This window comes from Chiloscyllium punctatum, chromosome 9 (genome assembly GCF_047496795.1).
Source record: "Chiloscyllium punctatum isolate Juve2018m chromosome 9, sChiPun1.3, whole genome shotgun sequence".
Taxonomy (NCBI): domain Eukaryota; kingdom Metazoa; phylum Chordata; class Chondrichthyes; order Orectolobiformes; family Hemiscylliidae; genus Chiloscyllium; species Chiloscyllium punctatum.
The window spans coordinates 23,286,649-23,306,417 of record NC_092747.1 but is presented as its reverse complement, the minus strand read 5'-3'; the positions used below and the strand labels follow the sequence as shown (position 1 = coordinate 23,306,417).

Below are 19,769 nucleotides of genomic sequence, written 5' to 3'. Positions count from 1 at the left end.
TTTTGGAGTCAGGAAATCAGTTACTCACAGCATGCCTAGCCTCTAAACTGCTCTTGTAGACAATGTCAAAACGGATAGTCCATTTTCTGGTCAACAGTAACACCAGGACGTTGATAGTAGGGGATTCAGTGATGGCAATGATATCGAATGTTAAGGGATGATAGTTCAATTGTCTCTTGTTGGAGATGGTCATTGCCTAGTATTTGTGTGGTGCAAATGTTAGAACTTTTCAGCCCAAGCTTAGATATTGTCTAGATCTTGTTGCATATGGAATCTGTTTTGGTATCTGAGGAGTCACAAGTGGTGTTGATCATTGTGCAAGCATCAGGGAACATTTTCACTTCTCACCTTGTGATGTAGGGAAGGTCATTAATGAAGCAGTTGAAAATGGTTAGGCCTGGGACACTACTGAGGAACGGTACAGTAGTTCGCAATGCTGCCTCACAGCGCCAGAGACCTGGGTGCAATTCCCACCTCAGGCAACTGTCTGCGTGGGTTTCCTCCCACAGTCCAAAAATATGCAGGTTAGGTGAATTGGCCATACAAAATTGCCCACAGTGTTAGGTGAAGGGATAAATGTAGGGGAATGGGTCTGGGTGGGTTGCTCTTTGAAGGGTCAGGGTGGACTTGTTGGGCTGAAGGGCCTGTTTCCACACTAAGTAATCTAATCTTAATAAAAAAAAACACTCCTACAGAGATGTTCTGCAGCGGAGTTGACTGACCTCTAACTAAGTGTCAGGTATGACTGCAATCAGTGAAGTGTGTTTCCTCTGATTCAATTTTAGTTTTACTCTGGGTCTAGGATACCATACTCAGTGAAGTCTTGATGTCACTCTGATGTCATTGACTTGTGACTTTTATAAATTCTTTCAGATTATAATCTTCAACTTGCTTTGACTTTCTGCAGAAGTTTAAACTTCAGTCTCATTTATGGTGCATTGCAAGTTGTACTTACAGTCGGAGTGTAGTGGGGCATGAATGCCATGTCATCCAACTGTAATGTAGGAAGAAAACTAACTTGCAAAAAGATTTTGGGTAGAGTTCTTAGGATCCAAAACAGATTTGTTTTTGATATTTTTAAACCTATTTTAAAACATCACCCAAATGTTGGAAAGTTTAAAAATAATTTATATTACACAAAAATGTGCATACATAGAATCTGTATAAAAATGTTTCAGAAACTCCAGACTGGATATGGTATTAAGGAAAATCTCATGGTCAATATTTCATTCACCTGGACAACAGCATTATTCACAGATATATCATTTTTAAAGTCAGCAACATTTAAAACTATGCTCTCAGAAATAAATCTGGTAAAATTGGTGCCTGTTCAATAAAATGTTGCGAGTGTAGGTAGGTCTTTACAGGAACACAGGACTTCAGAACTGAAGTAGGCCATTCAGCCCTTTGAGCTTGCACTGCTATTCAATATGATTATGCTGTAGTGTCAGCTCTGCTGTCTGTTCCCCACAACCCTCTATTCCCCTATCATAAACCTAAGTCCATCTTCAGTAAGTTCAACACCCACCCTCCAGACCTTTCTGGAAAAAGTGTTCGACAAACTAATGACTGAGAAAATACCAACATCCCCATCATCATCTTAAAAAGTAGAGCTGTTTTAAGAACTGTTTCTTAGTTCTAGTCTCTTCTATAAGGGAAAACATCCTTTCAGGATCCACTCTGTCGAGTTTCCAAGATCGGATACATCTCCCTCTTTGGGGAGACAATGGAACTAGGGTAACATCACTGGGATAGTGACCAGAGCCCCAGTGTAATGGGCTGGTGATATGGAATCCCACCGTAACAGATGGTAACATTTGAATTCAATAAAAATTAGAATTAACATAGTCTAATGGCAATCATATAACCATCGTCATGTGTTATTTTAAAAAGTCCCATCTGGATCATTAATAGCCTTCAAGGAAGGTAACACTATCCTTACCTGTTCCGCTACCTTCTGACTCCAGAACCACAACAATGTAGTTAACTACCATCTGAAATGGCCTCGTGCCAATGAGCTCAAGGAAAATAACAAAAAAATGCTTATTCAGACACTGACACCCACACCCCATCCAGAATAAGTAATTAATATAGTCATAAGCACGCACATGTGCCTTCACAGGTTCATATTCCTCTGAACCCTGTCTGTTCAATGTGTGTCTAAATGCCTCTTCAACCTTGCTGTCATATTGGCTTCTACAACCTTCTTTGACAATGCATTTCAGACACCTTCTCCAGGGCAATTGGGGATGGGCAATTAAAGCTGGCTTAGTCAGCAAAACCCTAAACTCCCAAATGAATAAAAGCAGCTTTTTAGGTAGCAACTCACTGTGGACAACTATCCATGGCCATTTGATGCCATCTATTGCTAGTTTAAACACGGTGGCACAGTGGTTAGCACTGCTGCCTCACAGCGCCAGAGACCTGGGTTCAATTCCCACCTCAGGCGACTGACTGTGTGGAGTTTGCACATTCTCCCAGTGTCTGCGTGGGTTTCCTCTGGTTTCCTCCCACAGTCCAAAGATGTGCAGGTCAGGTGAATTGGCTATGCTAAATTGCCCATAGTGTTAGGTAGGAGTAGATAGGGGGGGGGGGTATGGGTGTGTTGCGCTTCGGCGGGGCGGTGTGGACTTGTTGGGCCGAAGGGCCTGTTTCCACACTGTAAGTAATCTAATCTAAACTCTAAATCCTCTGGCCTATGGTTTCAAGTTCCCCCGAGAGTCCAAAACTTCAAGTTTGCAATCGGTAAAACCGATTTCAAAGGAAACATCTCATACAACACAAGGTAAAGAGTGCTGATTGGTCAAAGCATTACCATCGCAAATGCACCAGGGTCCAGTTAATGCCCATGCCTTACACAAAGGCAAGAAGCATATGGTATCACCATATGGAATTCACCAGGGAATACTTCCAGCTTTACTGGCCAACACATCCAGTGGGATTCTTGTAGCTCCATGGGCTGTCATGTTGGATTGAAAGGGCCTCAAGCCATTTGCTCGCGTTACAAACCTTACATCGAAATAGGGTGCAAGAAAGCGGTCGTGCAGGGCATTGAAAACAAAACACTATGGATGCAGGAAATCTGTCACTATCTGATGTGGGCTAATGAATAAACTGATTGGCAGGACATGGAGAGATATTCTGAGGAAGGGTCACTGAACCCAAATCATTAACTTTGCTTCCTTGCCACATGCTGCCAGACTTGTTGAATTTCTCCAGCAATTTCTATTGGAGGTGGAAAATTATGTTGTGAAGACATAAGGATATTGCAGATAGAGGCGTACAGATAAGTAGGCAATAATCTGGCAGATGATTTATCATAGAAAAAATATTAAGTTGCTTACTTTGGTAGGAAGCATTAAAAAAATTACTTGAACATAAAGCAACTGCAAGATTCAGAGGTGCTGAGGGATTCAGGCATTCTAGTAAATTAGTCAGTAGACAGGTGCAGTTCGTGGTCATGAAGGCTGATGGGATGGAATTGAACACAAGAAAGGATGTTTACCTTCAAGCATAAGGGGCATCGGTGAGACCCCTTCTCAAACCATATGTACAATTTGGCCTCCTTATTTAAGGTGTAAATACATTAAATACAAACTCTGCACAGTTCAGTTTGTATCTAGGTTGATACCTGGAAACATTATGTTAAGAGAATAAGTTGGACAGTCTGCACTAATTTGAAGAATGAGGGGAGACTGGATTGAACACAAGCGTAGTCACCCCCAACGGTCTTGAGAATATGCAAGTGGCAGGAATATTTCCTCTAGTGGGTCAGCCAATCAAGGGCATTACTTTAATTAGGGGTCTAACACAAAACTGAAGAGTCTGGAACACACTGCCTTAGACAGTGGAGGCAGAGTCATTGAACATTTTAAGATTGGAGGAGCTAAATTTGTATTAAGTTGGGAAATGAAGGGATACCTGGGATTGATGGGAATGTGAAATCCAAAACAAAAATCAGGCATGATTCTATTGAATGGTGGAGCAGGATCAAGGAGTCATGTATTTTGTTTCTTCTCCTGTTTGTGTAGGACACCCATCTACTCCTCCTCTGATTCATACAGCACAAAAAAGGCCCTTTGGTTCCTTCCAACCACATTCACACTAAAAACTGTTGAGCACCAAACTACCCAGGAGTGTAGCTGACACTGATTCAATTGAGGCTTTCAGAAATAAATTGGATACTTATCTGAAAAAGAAAACTATTGCAGGGGTACAGGGGAAAAGGAATGTGTAGTAGGGTTAGCGAAATTGCTTTTGCTGATAGTTGGCATGGACAAGATGGGCTGAGCTATCCTGTGCTATCAAACTTTAAGGAATTTAAATTCTTGACAGTGCAACACAGGTTTGGTGAAAAATATGGAATAGGTAGACAGATATTTGAGCTAACTTTAGTTAAATTAGAGGATGAATTGACAATACATTGCTTGCATTCTCCCAACAAGTACAAAGAGAAAAATCAGGAAAGATTCCAACAATTCCCACAGGTCCTGCAGTCTTGTCTCAAGAAACCGTAGCAAAATAATTAAATCCAATATACCCATCATGCTCCAAAATAAAATGTTAAATGGTCATGAAATCCAGAACACTTAAACCAGAGTTGAGAGAAATTAAGAGATCAAAATTGAAGGAATGTTTCTTTTGATTTTGCCAGATGGTTTTAATGGCTGTTCAGTAATGAAGGAAAGAGACAAGTAGCAACTGGGGGAGGTGGAGAGGTGATGCTGATGGTGGTGGCCGCACTGCTGAAGTCGTACCACGATAGTATGGAACATTTTTATGTTCTAGCTGAGCTTTTTCCATAGTCGCTATAATCTTAAGCAAATAAATGACTTTCTTCAAAAATCATTTCCACCATTTACAATGAACCTTTCAAGCGAGTCTGAAAAGAACTGTGCACAGCAGAAATTCATATGATGGAATAGTGTTGGCAATGTTAGAATGGGCTTCTGAGGGTTAGATAGGATGGACAAACAGAGCCTTTTTCCAAGTATGGTGACGGCGAGCATGAGGGGGCATAGCATGAGGGGGTGATAGTTATTGGATAGATGTCAGAGGTTGTTTCTTTACTCAGAGTAGTAAGGGTATGGAATGCTTTGCCTGCAACAGCAGTAGATTCGCCAATATTAAGTACATTTAAGTCATCATTGGACAAGCATATGGATGCACCTGGAATAGTGTCGGTTAGATGGGCTTCAGATTGGTATGACAGGTCAGCGCAACATCGAGAGCCGAAGGGCCTGTACCGCGCTGTAATGTTCTATGTTATGAGACCAAACTGTAACAAAACAGTGAATTTGCATAGTTTGAGAAACCAGCAACACTAATTCAAAACTAAATCCACACAGGCAAGTGAAAATGTCAGTGAGTTAGTATGACAGTAATCATTTTGGTTGTGAAACAACATAACTACTATGGACAAAAAAAAAATTTTGGAATCAGATGAAGACAGAAGTATTGTAGGGAAAAAAAACCAGATCTAGAGTAGATTGGAAGTCAAGTGTTACAGAATGAAACATGTTTATTTATAAAAAAAAAGCCAGGTTTTCTGATTTCCACCCCATTAGCAATAAGGAGGGATAATGGCCTTGTGTATCATCGCTAGTCTATTAACCTAGAGACCATGGAATGTTTTGGGGACCTGGGTTTGAATCCTGCTATGACAGACGTTGGCATTTTAAAAAAAAAAAAATCTGGACAAAAAATATCTAATCATGACCATTGTCAGTCGTCAGGAAAAACACATCTAGTTCACTTTAAGGAAGGAAACTGCCATCCTTACCTGGTCTGTGACATGTGACACCAGATCCACAATATGGCTGACTTAACTAGCTTCTGGGCAATTCAGAATGGGCAACGAATGCACACACTGAATGGACTTTTACAAATATGGAACATGAAATGATTAAGGAACAGTGCTTTGTAAAAAAAAGATTAGATCTATCATATTACCATAAAGTGGTGCTAAGTTTGCAATGTGCTGGATCAACAGAAAAACAAAGTATTTGAACAGCCTGACTCATTTTAAAATAAACAAATTAACCCAGATCCAAAGATCAGTTTCTGAAAAACTTTATTTATCTCAAAAAATACAACCAAGAGAATTGTGTTTCAATCAAAGAACACAAAAGGGGGATCTTGTTGTCTCCATAAAGTTTAGGTCTACGTGCTGCTGCCAGAGTTAACAGCCATCACAGCACACATTGTGGAGCACATTATGATGACAGAAAAAGAAAACCAAAAAGGAACTGTGATTACAGCTTTCTTCCTCATTATACTCGGCCATAATCTTGTTGATTTTGTTGCCATTTTAAATACAAATGAAAGCCAAAATGCTGGATACATAATTATAACCTATTGTTTTACCAACACATTCCCATTTCTAAAACACCCACTTTGCATTTTAAAAACAAAGGGTTCCATTAATTCTTTTTCTCACAAAAACAGAGGAACTTAATACTGGGAGAGAAACCTTTCTCCATTTTCTTAAAAACACATCACAATGCTTTATATGGATGTTATATAAAGGGATGCGCATAAAATTCTTATGTCTTGTTCCCTTTTATTTTCCAAACTGAAAATAAATTTAAAGATGCATTTCACTGAACAGAGGAAGATGACAATACTTCAGTGATTTTCTTCTTTCAACCTGAATAATGAACAAAGCCTCTGTTACAACTGTAACAAATCTCATACAAACCATAATTACAGTCAGGATTGAGGAACTGTTTATAGCAGATATGAATCATAATCGTGTGGCAAGAAGCGAAAATAGTGATTAGATATGGCTGAGAACTGGATCCCTTTATCAGGAACATTTGCCCCAAAATTTCTTTGTGCAACTCTGATTAAACATCTGCTGGAGTTGAACAAAGAAACTGGAGTGAAAGGTTTCTGGACTACAGGCTCAGCTTGATCAAGTTCACTCTTTAAGCGGTGTCATACTGTATTTGTAATCAGGTTCTGTGCATCACTAATAGCTGTGAACACCTGTAAATTAGTTCTCATGAGGAAAATTTGCATTATTTGACCAGGGATCAGAGCTTCGTCGCCCTGGAGTAGGTCTCCAAATATTGTCAAGATTCTTCCATGGGTCAAACATTCGTACAAGGTCATCAATTAGGCCAGGAGCGGTATTTTCTCCTCCTATAAGATCAACATTCGCCATTGTGTTGTTGCTTGCTGGAGTGGAGAAAGGAAGGCTGTTGTCTCGACTAGTGGACCAAATTGGATTGCTGAAAGGAGTGGTAGACCAAAGACTGCTGGTGGAATTACCCAAAAGGATTGACTAAAAGGAGGAGACAAGGGTTCACATTAAATTATTAAAAACCTTACTGGAAATCCTTTGGCAATTGTTATACAAGCAAAAAGATTTTCATACACATTTAGTGATAGTGCAGTGGTAATGTCACTAGACTAGGCATCCTGAAGTCCAGCCTATTATGAAATCAAACACTGATGTAATCCAAGGATAACACACCATTTGTTATTCAGCCCAGAGGAAAAAACCTTTCCAGCATTTTTGCATCATACTTAAATTTTCAGACACCCTTTCATGTGCTCCAAGTAAAACCACAAAGGGAGTATTTGAAAGCAGCAAGCATTGCAGCATTAATGCCTGGACTGGCGGATCAGATTATTTCGGTGGGCACAGAACCTGCAAATCTATCCTGTTAACCTTCTCTAACATCATTCCAGCCAGCAAAAATTGATAGATGCATTTATTTTCTACACTCTCCTGTTTGTGATTAATCAATTTCAAGTTAGAGATGTACAGCATAGAAACAGACCCTTCAGTCCATTTGTCCATGCCGACCTCATATCCCAACCCAAATGTAGCCCCACTTGCCAACACACTGCCCATATCCCTCCAAACCTTTCCTATTTATATACCTATCCAGATGCCTTTGAAATGTTGCAACTGTACCAGCCTCCACCATCTCCTCTGGCAGCTCATTCCATACATGTACCACCCTCTGTGAAAAAGTTGCTCCTTAGGCCCCTCGATATCTTGCCCCTCTCACTCCTAAACCTATGTCCCTGTAGATCTGGATTCCCCACCCCAGCAAAAAGACCTTGTCTATTTATCCTATCCATGCCCCTCATGGATTTTATAAATCTCTATAAATGTCACCCCTCAGCATCCAACGTTCCAGGGAAAACAGCCCCAGCCTATTCATCCTCTCCCTATAGCTCAAATCTTCCAACTCAGGGAACATCCTTGTAAATCTTTTCTGAACCCTTTCAAGTTTCACAACATCCTTCTGATAAGGAGCCCAGAATTGCATGCAACATTCCAGAAATAGCCTAACCAATGTCCTATACAGTCACAATATGACCTCCCAACTCCTATACTCAATACTCTGACCAATAAAGGAAAGCATACTAAATGCCTTTTCACTATCCTATCTACCTTGACTCCACTTTCAAGGAGCTATAAATCTGCACTAAGGTCTCTTTGTTCAGAAACACTCCCTAGGACCTTTCCTCAGATAACTGCCACTTATTTGTTTTGTTTGTTAAATACTTCCATATTTCCCACAATGTATTCCATGTTATTGGAAATAATTGGGCATAGAAAGGGTTGGAGACATGAAGTATCTGCAACACAATTTGCTTCAAAATAATTGTTTTTTTAACAAAAGCATAAAAATTAAATACTTCTATTTTGACAAAAAATTTCATAAACTCCCTTTCCCCTATATTTTAACTATGATTATTTATGGGATAAACCTGAACTTGTGTGTACTGTCCATTTTAAAAAAATGTTAATTGCCATTTCTTGTGCACCAATACTTACCGAAGTTGAATGAGTTGGCGAAACGGTGTTAGATGGCCAGGTATTCCGAGCATCAGGTGAGGTGGTATCCCAAATGGATGTAGATGAAGCAGAACTGTAATCTGGCCAATTCTGGGCAACTTCCTGATGGTTAAAGGTTGCTCTTGAAAGTACATGAGGGCTGAAGACTTCTAGGACAGAATGCAGGAATAATGCAAATTAAACACTGAAATGCATAAAATACTGGAATTAATGGAACTCACTCAATCAGAACATATGGGCAGCTAATATAAAACCCACAAATATCATTTGTGCATACTATGAAATGTTGTGGTACTGATCTATAAGTTTAAATCAAAGTTTTATCACTTTAATTTCTATTGAATGTTAAGCCAGTCCAAATTAAAACCTTTTTATTGACTTACTGCTGCGTGATAATGTAAAAAGAAAACCCGCTCTTTGCGTCTTCCTCTCATTCAGGGAGGCAATTTTAAAGGTTTATTATTGTAATTATGAAGACATACAATAAATATATACAACAGGAACACAGACTGCAGCAATTCTGCAGTTAAAATCTTCCCTTCTGATACAATTAACAACAAGAGAAATGGTGCAGTTGTGTGAAGCAAAAGAATAGTGGCATTAACACATGGTTCTTTTACTCAACTAGCATAATTTATTTTCCCACTTGTGCTCAGTCACTAGCTTACTGAGCTTAAGCTATTTTGGAAATGCCTTTTTCATTAAATACAAGAAGGGCTTCCTACTCCGAATGAACAGTAGAGACACAGATCAGTTGGCTTGTTGGGTCTATGCAAGTATTTAGGGGCGGCATGGTGGCAAAGCCGTTATAGCACTGCTGCCTCACAGCAGCAGGGACCCAGGTTCGATTCCTGCCTTGGGTGACTGTGTGGGGTTTGCACATTTTCCCCCCCAGTGTCTGCGTGGGTTTCCTCTGGGTGCTCCACTTTCCTCCCACAATCCAAAGATGTTCAGGTCAGGAGAATTGGCCATGTTAAATTGCCCATAGTGTTAGGTGCATTAGTCAGAGGGAAAATGGGTCTGGGTGGGTTAGTCTTCAGAGGGTCGGCGTCCAGTGGATTCCATGTGGATCAGTGTTGGGGTTTTTGTTGCTTGTGGCACATATAAAATTATTTAGGTTTGAAGTTAGGAAGGTTGACCAATAAATTTGTGGATGATACAAAAACGTTAGTGGGTGGTAAATAACAAGAAGGATAGCCTTAGATTACAGGAGGATATACAGGGCTGGTCAGTTGGGCTAATTAGTGGCAAATGGAATTAGGCCCAGATAGGCATGAGGTGATGCAGTAGGGGAGGATGAACAAGGCAAGGGAATTCATGGTACCTTGGTTCGGCCAAAACTCGAGAATTGTTTGCAATTCTGGAATCCGCATTATAAGACTGATGTAATCGTGCTGGAGAAGGTGCAGAGGACATTGACCAGGGGATGTTGCCTGGGCTGGAGAACTTGAATTTGAAGAAAAATTGGACAGACTGGGGTTACACAGACAGAAAAAGCCATTTCCTGGTGGAGGAAGATCAATGACTAAGGGTCAGAGATTTAAACTAAAGGGGCAGGAGGTTTAGAAGGAATGCGAGGGAAACAATGTTCACGGTGGTGGGGGTGGGGGGGAAAATGGGAAACCTGGAACAAACTGACTTGAAAAATGGTAAAGGCAGAAACTTCTGAAGGAGGGTCACTGGACCAGAAACTGGACCAGATTTGCTGAGCTTTTTGAGCAATTTTTACTTTTGTTATAAAGAAGGGGTATATTCTCAAAGCAACAGCAACACACTTTTTAAAGCCTACTCTTTCAAAATGGAAGATAAGTATTCCTTCCTCCCCACCCTCTATAAAGGGCATTTAAAAAAAAGGGTTAGCTTTCTCACCGGTGGGTGCCATAGAAACATAGATAGCAGAAATAGGCATCAAGCCTGCTTTGCCATTCATCATCATCATAAATCATCATCACGGCTGATCATCCAATTCCATATCCTGCTCGCACATTTGCCCACACCCTTTTAGCCCTGTGGCCTTAAGGACTATCCACAACTCCTCCTTGAGTGTGTTTAACGTTTTGGCTTCAACTGATTTGTCAGAATTCCACAGGCTAGGTGAAGAAAATTCTCATCTCAGGCCTAAATAGCTTACCTCATATCTTGACTATGAACCCTGGTTCAGAACTTGCAAAATCAAGCTCCACTCAAAGACTAGAGCACTCAACCCATTAATTCAATGGTATTTAAAACAAAGCCATTCCTTTTAATGTATTGATTGAAAATTAATTACTGTGGAAGTTATTTAGAAGTACCCATTATGAGTAACCACATTTTGTCACTAAAAACAATTAGTTTCTATTTTGCTGCACACGCACAGAACTGTTAAAATATCTTGTCTGGTCTTTGAATTTGGCTACACGATTGCAGGAAACACCACAAACTAATTTCAAGATCAATGAGACACAAAATGGACGATAGCCAAACATTCTATTCATCACTTCAGTCGCTACTTTTAAAATATCTGCACATCCATAACATGTACTAGAATAGAATAACAATTTATTCATTGAATCTTTTTCAGTATGGAAGCAGGCCAACTAACCCAGAGATTACATCAACTCACCCAACAGCATCCCATCCAGACCCCCTTTCCTTTCCCTGTAATCCTGCATTTCCCATGGCTAATCACCTCGCCTTCACTTCCCTGGACATTATGGGCAATATAGTGTGGCTAATCCACCTGCGCATCTTTGGAGCACCCAGAGGAAACCCATGCAGACAAGGGGAGAATGTGTAAACTCCACACAGACAGACAGTCACCCAAAGGTGGAATCAAACCTGGGTCCATGGTGCTGTGAGGCAGCAGTGCCAACCTTTTGATGAAACAAGCTATTGTCCAAGTGTTATACTTAAAAAATGTTATAGTAAAAATGTCAATGTTACTCTTTCATAATGGACTTGATTATTTTGCAGAGCTGGAGGGGTATGCATGGTTTATATGCTGCTTTCGAGGCTAAAATGAGGTTGTTAAAAAATTGGGTTCTTTTATAAGACTAGAGAGGACCCCTGATGGAAGATGAGAATTAAATAATATGGATTGGGGAATGGGTCTGGGTGGGTGCTCTTTGGCAGGTTGGTGTGGACTTGTTGGGCTGAAGGGCCTGTTTCCACACTAAGTAATCTAATCTATCTAATGGATTGATGGATGTTTGAATACAGTACATTTCCATTTTTAAAAAAAAACAAGTAGAAAGAATGTAGCGATTTCTCAAAGACTAAATGACTATTTAATATCAAATCATAGAAAAGGTTGAGTGTGCTTTAGCTAGCTCCTGCTTCACATTTTGATTTCCTTCCCTAACTCCAGAAAATTAAAATTAGCATATCAGCCCACCTCCTGATCAAACCCGTCACAGCCTCAACATCAAGTTCAACAACAAATGTCTGGCAACATCAGGCCTGCCGAGTTCCTCTAGGTACATGTTTTTGTTTCAGATTTCCAGAATCTGCAGCTCTCTACTTTATTTTAAATAGATACAAATGGTTTTGTATTTTCCATTAGCACTTGGCCTGGGCCCAATTGTTTGTACCTATTGTCTCTTTTAACATGCACCATCATACCCCTTTGTCAATAAACACAAGATAGCAGGAGTAGGCCATTCAACATGATCACAGCTCATCAAGCTCAACACCCAAACCCTGTCCTCCCCCCAATACCTTGATCCCTTTAGCCATGAGAGCTAAATCTACCACAGTGAAAACAATGCTTTGTGGTAGTGAATTCCAAAGGCTCACCATTGTGACTGAAAAAATGTTTCCTCAGTGGTCCTTAAATTATGTCCCCTCCCGAAACACACTGCATCTAGCCTTGTCAGACTTTCACAGCTTTCTATGATATACTCCTTATTCTTCTAAACTCCAGTGGATACAATGCTAACAACTCAATCTCTTCTCACATGTCAGTCCTGCCATTCCAATTTGATAAATCTTCTATTCATACCCTTTAAAACAAGTGCATCCTTCCTCAGATAGAGGGGCCAAAGCTACACACACTATTCCAGGTGTTACCTCACCAATTCGAGAGAGAGGGGGAGAGAGAGAGAGAGAGGGGGAGAGAGAGAGAGAGAGGGGGAGGGGGAGAGAGAGAGAGAGGGGGAGAGAGAGAGAGAGGGGGAGAGAGAGAGAGAGGGAGAGGGAGAGGGAGAGGGAGAGAGAGAGAGGGAGAGGGAGAGGGAGAGAGGGAGAGAGAGAGAGAGAGAGAGAGAGAGAGAGAGAGAGAGAGAGAGAGAGAGAGAGAGAGAGAGAGAGAGAGAGAGAGAGAGAGAGAGAGAGAGAGAGAGAGAGAGAGGAGAAGGAGAAGGCCTCACTGCTGCAGAATGCTCCAAGTGGTTGGACCGTTCCGTATCACCTGTCCTTCGTGGAGAAATTTATGAAGAAAAACGCCTTTTTGAGCACAAGCACCAAGACATGGCGTGGCTGCTGGTGAGAAGGGCTCTGCCTGTGAAATCATTTATGCATGCCCAGACTCTCAGCCGCACCACATGCTGCCCTCTAAGTGGCTGTGGAGCGGGGAACAAGACGGTCACACACCCCCTTCTGGAATTTGCCTATGCAGAAGTAGTCTGGAGAGGAATACAGTGGTGTTTGTCAAGATTCATCCTGAGCAACCATGATGCGGGACTGTGCTCTATAGTCTGTTCCCCAAGACGCACACCGAAACGATCAACTGCCCCTGGAGGATCATCAACTCGGTGAAAGATGCTCTTTGGGTGGTCCAAAACCAATCAATCTTCCAGCTGAAGGAGTTGACCCCAACTGAGTGTTGCAGACTGCCACATTCCAAGGTCCAGGAGTACGTGTTGAGGGACATGCTTGGGGCAGCTGCCGCGAAGGTGCGGTGGGGAAAGACCACCAGGTAACATTTGCCTGCCTAAGAGGAACAGGGGGCTCACCCAATCATTTAGGCTCTGCTGATGCCTCAACAGAAGAGCTGGATTGTAAATGTACAGACTTGTATATACGAAAAATAAATTTCAATGTCTGTACGTAAAGCAATGTAATGTGTGCACAAGAACTGCATGATCAATTGTAAAGAGATCCAAATAATTTTATGAATAAAGTATATTTTTAACATAAAAAAGCAAGACATCTTTGTTCTAATGATATGTGAACCCTCTCACTAGGAAGGCCAACATAATTTACCACCTTCATCACCTGCTGCATCTGCACACTTCCTTTCAGTGACTAGTGCACAAGATACCCAGGTTTTGCTGAACATGAAGAGCAAATTATTGCAGATGCTAGAATCTGTACTAAAAACAAAAAAAAAGCTGGAAATCTCAATGGATCAGGCCACATCCACATAGAGGGTTCTCTCTCTACTGATGCTGTCTAACCTGCTGTGATTTCCAGCATTTTGTATTTTCAGACTCTGAACATTCTCCTCCCCCCCCACTCAATGTTCAGCCAAATGATAATCCTCCTTCCTATTTTTGCAACAAAAAAATGCATAATTTATTCATATTATACTGCATCTACCATGCACTTGCTCACTCACTCAGCTGGTCCAAATCACAACTGCAACATCTCTGCATCCTCCTCACAGCTTAGTCTTCCATTGACAAAAGTTGAGATATTACATTTAGTTCTCTCATCTAAGTCATCATGGTGATTAACTAGGGTTCTCGTACTGATCCCTGTGGTATCCCATTAGTCACTGCCTGCAATTCAGAGAAAATCCATTTAATCCTACTTTGTTTCCTGTTCGCTGTCCAATTTGCTCCCCAAACCCACGCACTTTGAAATTTTACTCAATATTTTGGGGGACTTTTTGTCAAAAGCCTTTTGAAAGTCCAAACAAACCACATCCACTGACTTCCCAGATTCACTCTACTAGTTACATCCTCAAAGAATTCCATTAGGTTTGCAAAACATGATTTCCTTTTCCTAAATCCATGCTGACTGTATCGGATTCTACCAATGTTTTCTGAGTGTTCTGTTATAAAATCCTTGATAATGAACTTCAGCATCTTCCTCACTACTGGCATCAGACTCACTGGTCTATAATTCTCTTTTTGCTGTTGATTACAGACCCTTCCCAATGCTCTTTGCTTGTCGACTCCTAATCCCAATGTCTCACTCTATACTCTATTATAAAAATTGTTCTCTACTACAGGTTTAACGCAAAATATAAAATCCAATTTCTCCTTCCAGATTTCTGTTGACTTGCAATCCACATCCAGTATTTTCTGCTCGTTTCAGATGTCCAGCTTTTTAAAAAATTATAACTTTTATTATCTTTTAAAATGAAAGCTAGAGAACACAATTAAAAGACATTGATTACAAGTCGTAATTATAAACCAGAACTACTACTACACATCACTAGGGAGTGCCAATCATACTGGTTACAAAATAACTAATTAATACCTCAGGTGCTACAAGATTCAGTAAATATTCTGCTTACATTGCAAAGTTATTACAAATGAATATAAAATATTCATTGTTAGATGCCTTTAACTGCACCATTTGGTATCTACAAACTTTTGACTTATAAATGTCCAACTAACATTGATTCACAGTTCAAACAGTAGTTTCTTTCCTTGTATTTTCCTGTATCGGAGTGAAATTTGACACACAGCCCTCCACTCAGAAAACACAAAAAGAAAGCAGAATTTAAGGAAATCCAATTACATCAAGATACACTGACCTTACGCAATGACAAAGTTATAAATTTATTATAATTTCTTTGCAGCAAAGGGGGCTATGTTGTACATGTAAGCATTCGTTCCCTCATCTAGAGAAATAACTAAATTCGCAAAAAGACATTTGAGGATTAGGCCGTTACACCTGGTAGATTCTCTTAACGATGCATAATTATTGTTAGAATTTGAATTTACTTTTCAAAATGGGAATTAAAATATGCACATTCCAAAGATGCACTCTGGAAAAGCAACTCATCTTGTGAACTGCTTTTATCTCATGCTTCCCATGTATCCATTCCCAACTAGATAATTATCGCAGTCTCATTGAAGGTGCGCACCATGACACCTACTACACAAAGAATGACAGTATCCACCATTCTTAACCTCACCTTGGATCTGAACTACATCACTGAAAAGAAAGCAGACAGCAGTCATCTGGCCGCTGATACACTTTTGAGCAACAGATCCCAGAAGTGAAATGGTAGGAAGTTGGCAGCAAGCCACAGAGGCTTTCAAAATATCTCACTTGTTATCTGCCTGACAAAAACATGTCAAACTAACCTCCAAAACATGCCAGTCTCCATTAAAGTTCGAACAGAAGCTGAGAATACATTGTTATTGGTTTTCAAAATGTCAAGGCTTCTGAGCTAGTAGTATGAAAGTTAGTTAATGGCATACAGAGAGTCTGCCTATTTAACATATAAACACGGAAGATTAAGTAACTCTCCCTTTGAACCTGGCCTGCAATTCAAGATGATCATGACTAACCTGGATTTTTACCTCAACTCTTTACTATTGCATACCCCCAATAATCCTTCATCCCCTTGGTAATCAAGAATCTACCTATCTATTCCTGCCTAAAAAAATACTTCTGCATTCGCTGTCCTTTGAAGATGGGAATTGTAAAAACTCTCAACTCTTGGCACGGGAAGAGAGCAAAAAGGACCATGACACCTGGATCGTCCCAAACAATGGCAGGTTTTCTACAGCCCAGGACAGATGCCCTGAAACCTGACACTGTGCAGACAACACAGATGCCTGAACACGTGTGCTTTGTTGTGGAGAACAATGTGAATCTTCCTGATCTTATTGTCCCCTACTAACACTGCATTCCTTTTGGCTCCCCCCGATTGAATGGCTTCCTGTACCATGGCAACACGGTCATTTAATTCATCCATCCCACTATCCTGTTTTCATCTAGAGCACACCTCAAACCTGTAGTGCAAAGACCGACATGACTGTACTCCTGTTCTTGGAGTCCCTTATCTGCCTCACTTGTAGTGAAGACCTCCTATGCCTGACCATATGAGAATATCCCAAGAGGTGTGACTGTCTCCTGGTACAAATAATCAAGATACCACTCCTCCTCCCTGATGCATTGCAGCATCTAGTTCAGCTTCCAGCTCGTGTGCTGAGTAGAAGCTGCTCAAAATTCAAAGACTCATTGAAATAGGTTTGCTGTAGATCGCAATGGTGCCGTTGAGCTCCCATATGCTACAGCTTTGACACAACAGCTGTACTGCTGATCTTAATGAGTTTGTATTTAATTTGTTATCTTTTTCTTTTATATTAATGCATATACACTGGTAAAACTCGAGAACATAACAGGCTCCAACCAATTAACAGAGTCAGTTCTGCTATAACATGTCTCTTCAACACAAATTACCTTTAATGCGATTGAAGAATTTAGACCGTTATTTGTTGAACCTGAACTTTCCTTACCTATATTGGCTCTAAATGAGATTCTGACCCAATTAGTTTAAATGGTGTGACTGCTGCGCGATTTTCTTATCAAGTGGGATTGCATGAGTATGGAACGATTGCATTATATCAGAACTGACTGTACTCACACATGATAAACTAGCATGCATGTCAGGTCTGAAGTTTGGTTTGACCATCCTGCCTTCAATAACTCCCTCTCCAATACCAATGAACTTGGAGACTTGCTGTGATATCACTTTTTTTCTCCCCACCCACCAAGTATTGACTGCAGGCCCCTCTTCCCAGCCTGCCTCACTGCATTGCTGACTGCAGGCCCCTCTTTAAATTAAATCCCTTAATGACCTTAAATATAATTTGAACAGGCCAGGTTCTTTATCCATTTTAAACCCATTATGTTCTTTATAGAGAAAAATATTGCAATTTCTGTCGTATTAAGACAGAGGGCACACTTGCGCCTTTTGCAGTCTTCTCCATTGCTCAAGGCATAGTGGCACTCTAGCAACAAAATTCCATTTTAAAATATCAAAAAGGGAATGACTATACCAATTGCACATGTGCGTTGTGGATTTAAATTTGAGAGGAATGTTTGCCAGAATAAAGGAGTTACATTTTAGTCAAATTAAATTATCTTGTCGCAAGATCCAAAAGAAAATATACAACCAAGAAGCCAAAGTCTGGCCTCATCATTCCCAGGGTTTGAGGGATAATTATGAACCAAGATTTCACTGCACTATTTATATTATGCAAAGCTACCATTCTTAGTAAAATATTTAAACAGGTACATTTGAAATCTTTCTTTCAAGTACATCCTAATTATCACCCTTTTCAGTACCATCTGAAAGGATGATCAGTTTAGTAAGTTAAAATGTTGTCCTATATTAGGAACTGTATAGCAAGGTGTTATTTAGCAACCTTAAACAAATGCATGGTTTATTTCACATGAGGCTTTTGGACAGAAACTATGCCAAGGTCAAGTCTTTACAGAGGAAATACACCTGATTTCAAGAAACTGATGTTTACTATTCTACAAGGTGGCTCAACGTCTCCCCAGTCCCCTTTCGGCTCTATTTCTGATCAAACGGCATTAATGCCACGAAGTAAAATCATACTGTTTCCTCTCTTGCAAGTTGTCTGTTACTTGTGCAAAAGCATGGAGAAGTCAGCCTTCGACTACAGAGTAGAACTCCGCTATAACGTCAATGTATGCACTTGCAACAAGAGAAGGAATGTTCCACATGGGAAGTGATTCAAACAAGAAGGAAACCCACACTGCTGTCTGACCCAGCAGTGAATCTGACCAGCTACAGCCTTTGGTGCTTACCTGCTGTCCTTCACTTGACATGCCAAGATTAATGATGCTGTGACTGAGATCAGCTGGTTAACAAACGGAAACCAGTAAAAGTCTGCTACATCTGGCCAATTAATTACTGGATAAACACTGAGCCACCTGGTGAGTTAAGATGTATTCTAGCCTGTTTAGTTGTGAGCTTTAAAATTTAGGACTTGCTTACACTATCTTTCCAGGTTTAAGTTTCAGAATTTTTAAAGCATTCTTATTCATTGGTCACCATTTTGATTAGATTAGACTTCCCTACAGTATGGAAACAGGCCCTTCAGCCCAACCAGTCCACACCGAACAGTAACCCACCCAGACCCCATTTCCCTCTGACTAATGCACCTAATGCTGGGCAATTTACTAGGGCAAATTCACCTTACCTGCACATCTTTGGACTGTGGGAGGAAACCGGACTGCCCAGAGGAAACCCATGCAGACACGGGGAGAATGTGCAAACTCCACACAGACAGTTAAGATAGGAGCATTGGCATGCATGAAAAGAAAGCACACAGATGCTTCATATAATTGACCCACTTTTCCCTCTATCCCCAATCTACAGATTATTCATTAGTTTGAATGCATTACCTCCAGTAAGATTGAAAGAGTTGCTAGGTCCAAAAGCTGAAAATGAGTTTGGAGGAGCAAACTCTGAAGTAGTGCTGGTGGTGCTGATACTGCACGGACTCAACAAACTGGAGCTGAAACAAAATAGAATGCTATCAGCTGCACAAAAGTAAACTTCAATTTCTTGAATTCTTTCACAGGGTGACATCACGAGCAAGGTCAGCATTTGCTGCACATCCCTAGTTGCCTTTGTAGTGAATATGAGGGCATTGACGTTAAACAAGCATTTTGGGAAAACAAATCTTAGCAGGACTTATACACTTAATGGTAAGGTTCTAGAATGTGTTGCTGAGCAAAGACACCTTGGAGTGCAGGTTCATAGCTCCTTGAAAGTGGAGTCTTAGGTAGATAGGATAGTGAAGGCGGCATTTGATATGCTTTCCTTTATTGGTCAGAGTATTGAGTACAGGAGTTGGAGATCATGTTGCGGCTGTGCAGGACATTGGTTAGGCCACTGTTGGAATATTGCATGCAATTCTGGTCTCCTTATTGGAAAGATGTTGTGAAACTTGAAAGGGTTCAGAAGAGGTTTACAAAGGATATTGCCAGGGTTGGATGATTTGAGCTATAGGGAGAGGCTGAACAG

The 19,769-nt window shown here is 40.6% G+C and overlaps 1 protein-coding gene across 2 annotated transcripts in view; it reads right to left on the bottom strand.

Moving 5' to 3' along the window:
- Positions 1-6,056: 6,056 nt before the first annotated feature.
- The window catches only part of tmem131 (transmembrane protein 131), a 196,587-nt gene continuing 182,874 nt past the window's right edge, over positions 6,057-19,769 (bottom strand). Inside the window, exons 39-41 of one of the 2 annotated variants that reach the window (XM_072577008.1) lie at positions 19,145-19,257; positions 8,801-8,970; positions 6,057-7,288 (exon numbers count right to left, since the gene is read on the bottom strand). In XM_072577008.1, the coding sequence (XP_072433109.1) occupies positions 6,998-7,288; positions 8,801-8,970; positions 19,145-19,257 (574 nt within the window). In that variant the 3' untranslated portion in view covers positions 6,057-6,997. The remainder of the gene's footprint in view (positions 7,289-8,800; positions 8,971-19,144; positions 19,258-19,769) is intronic. The other variant, XM_072577007.1, reaches the window with a different exon arrangement.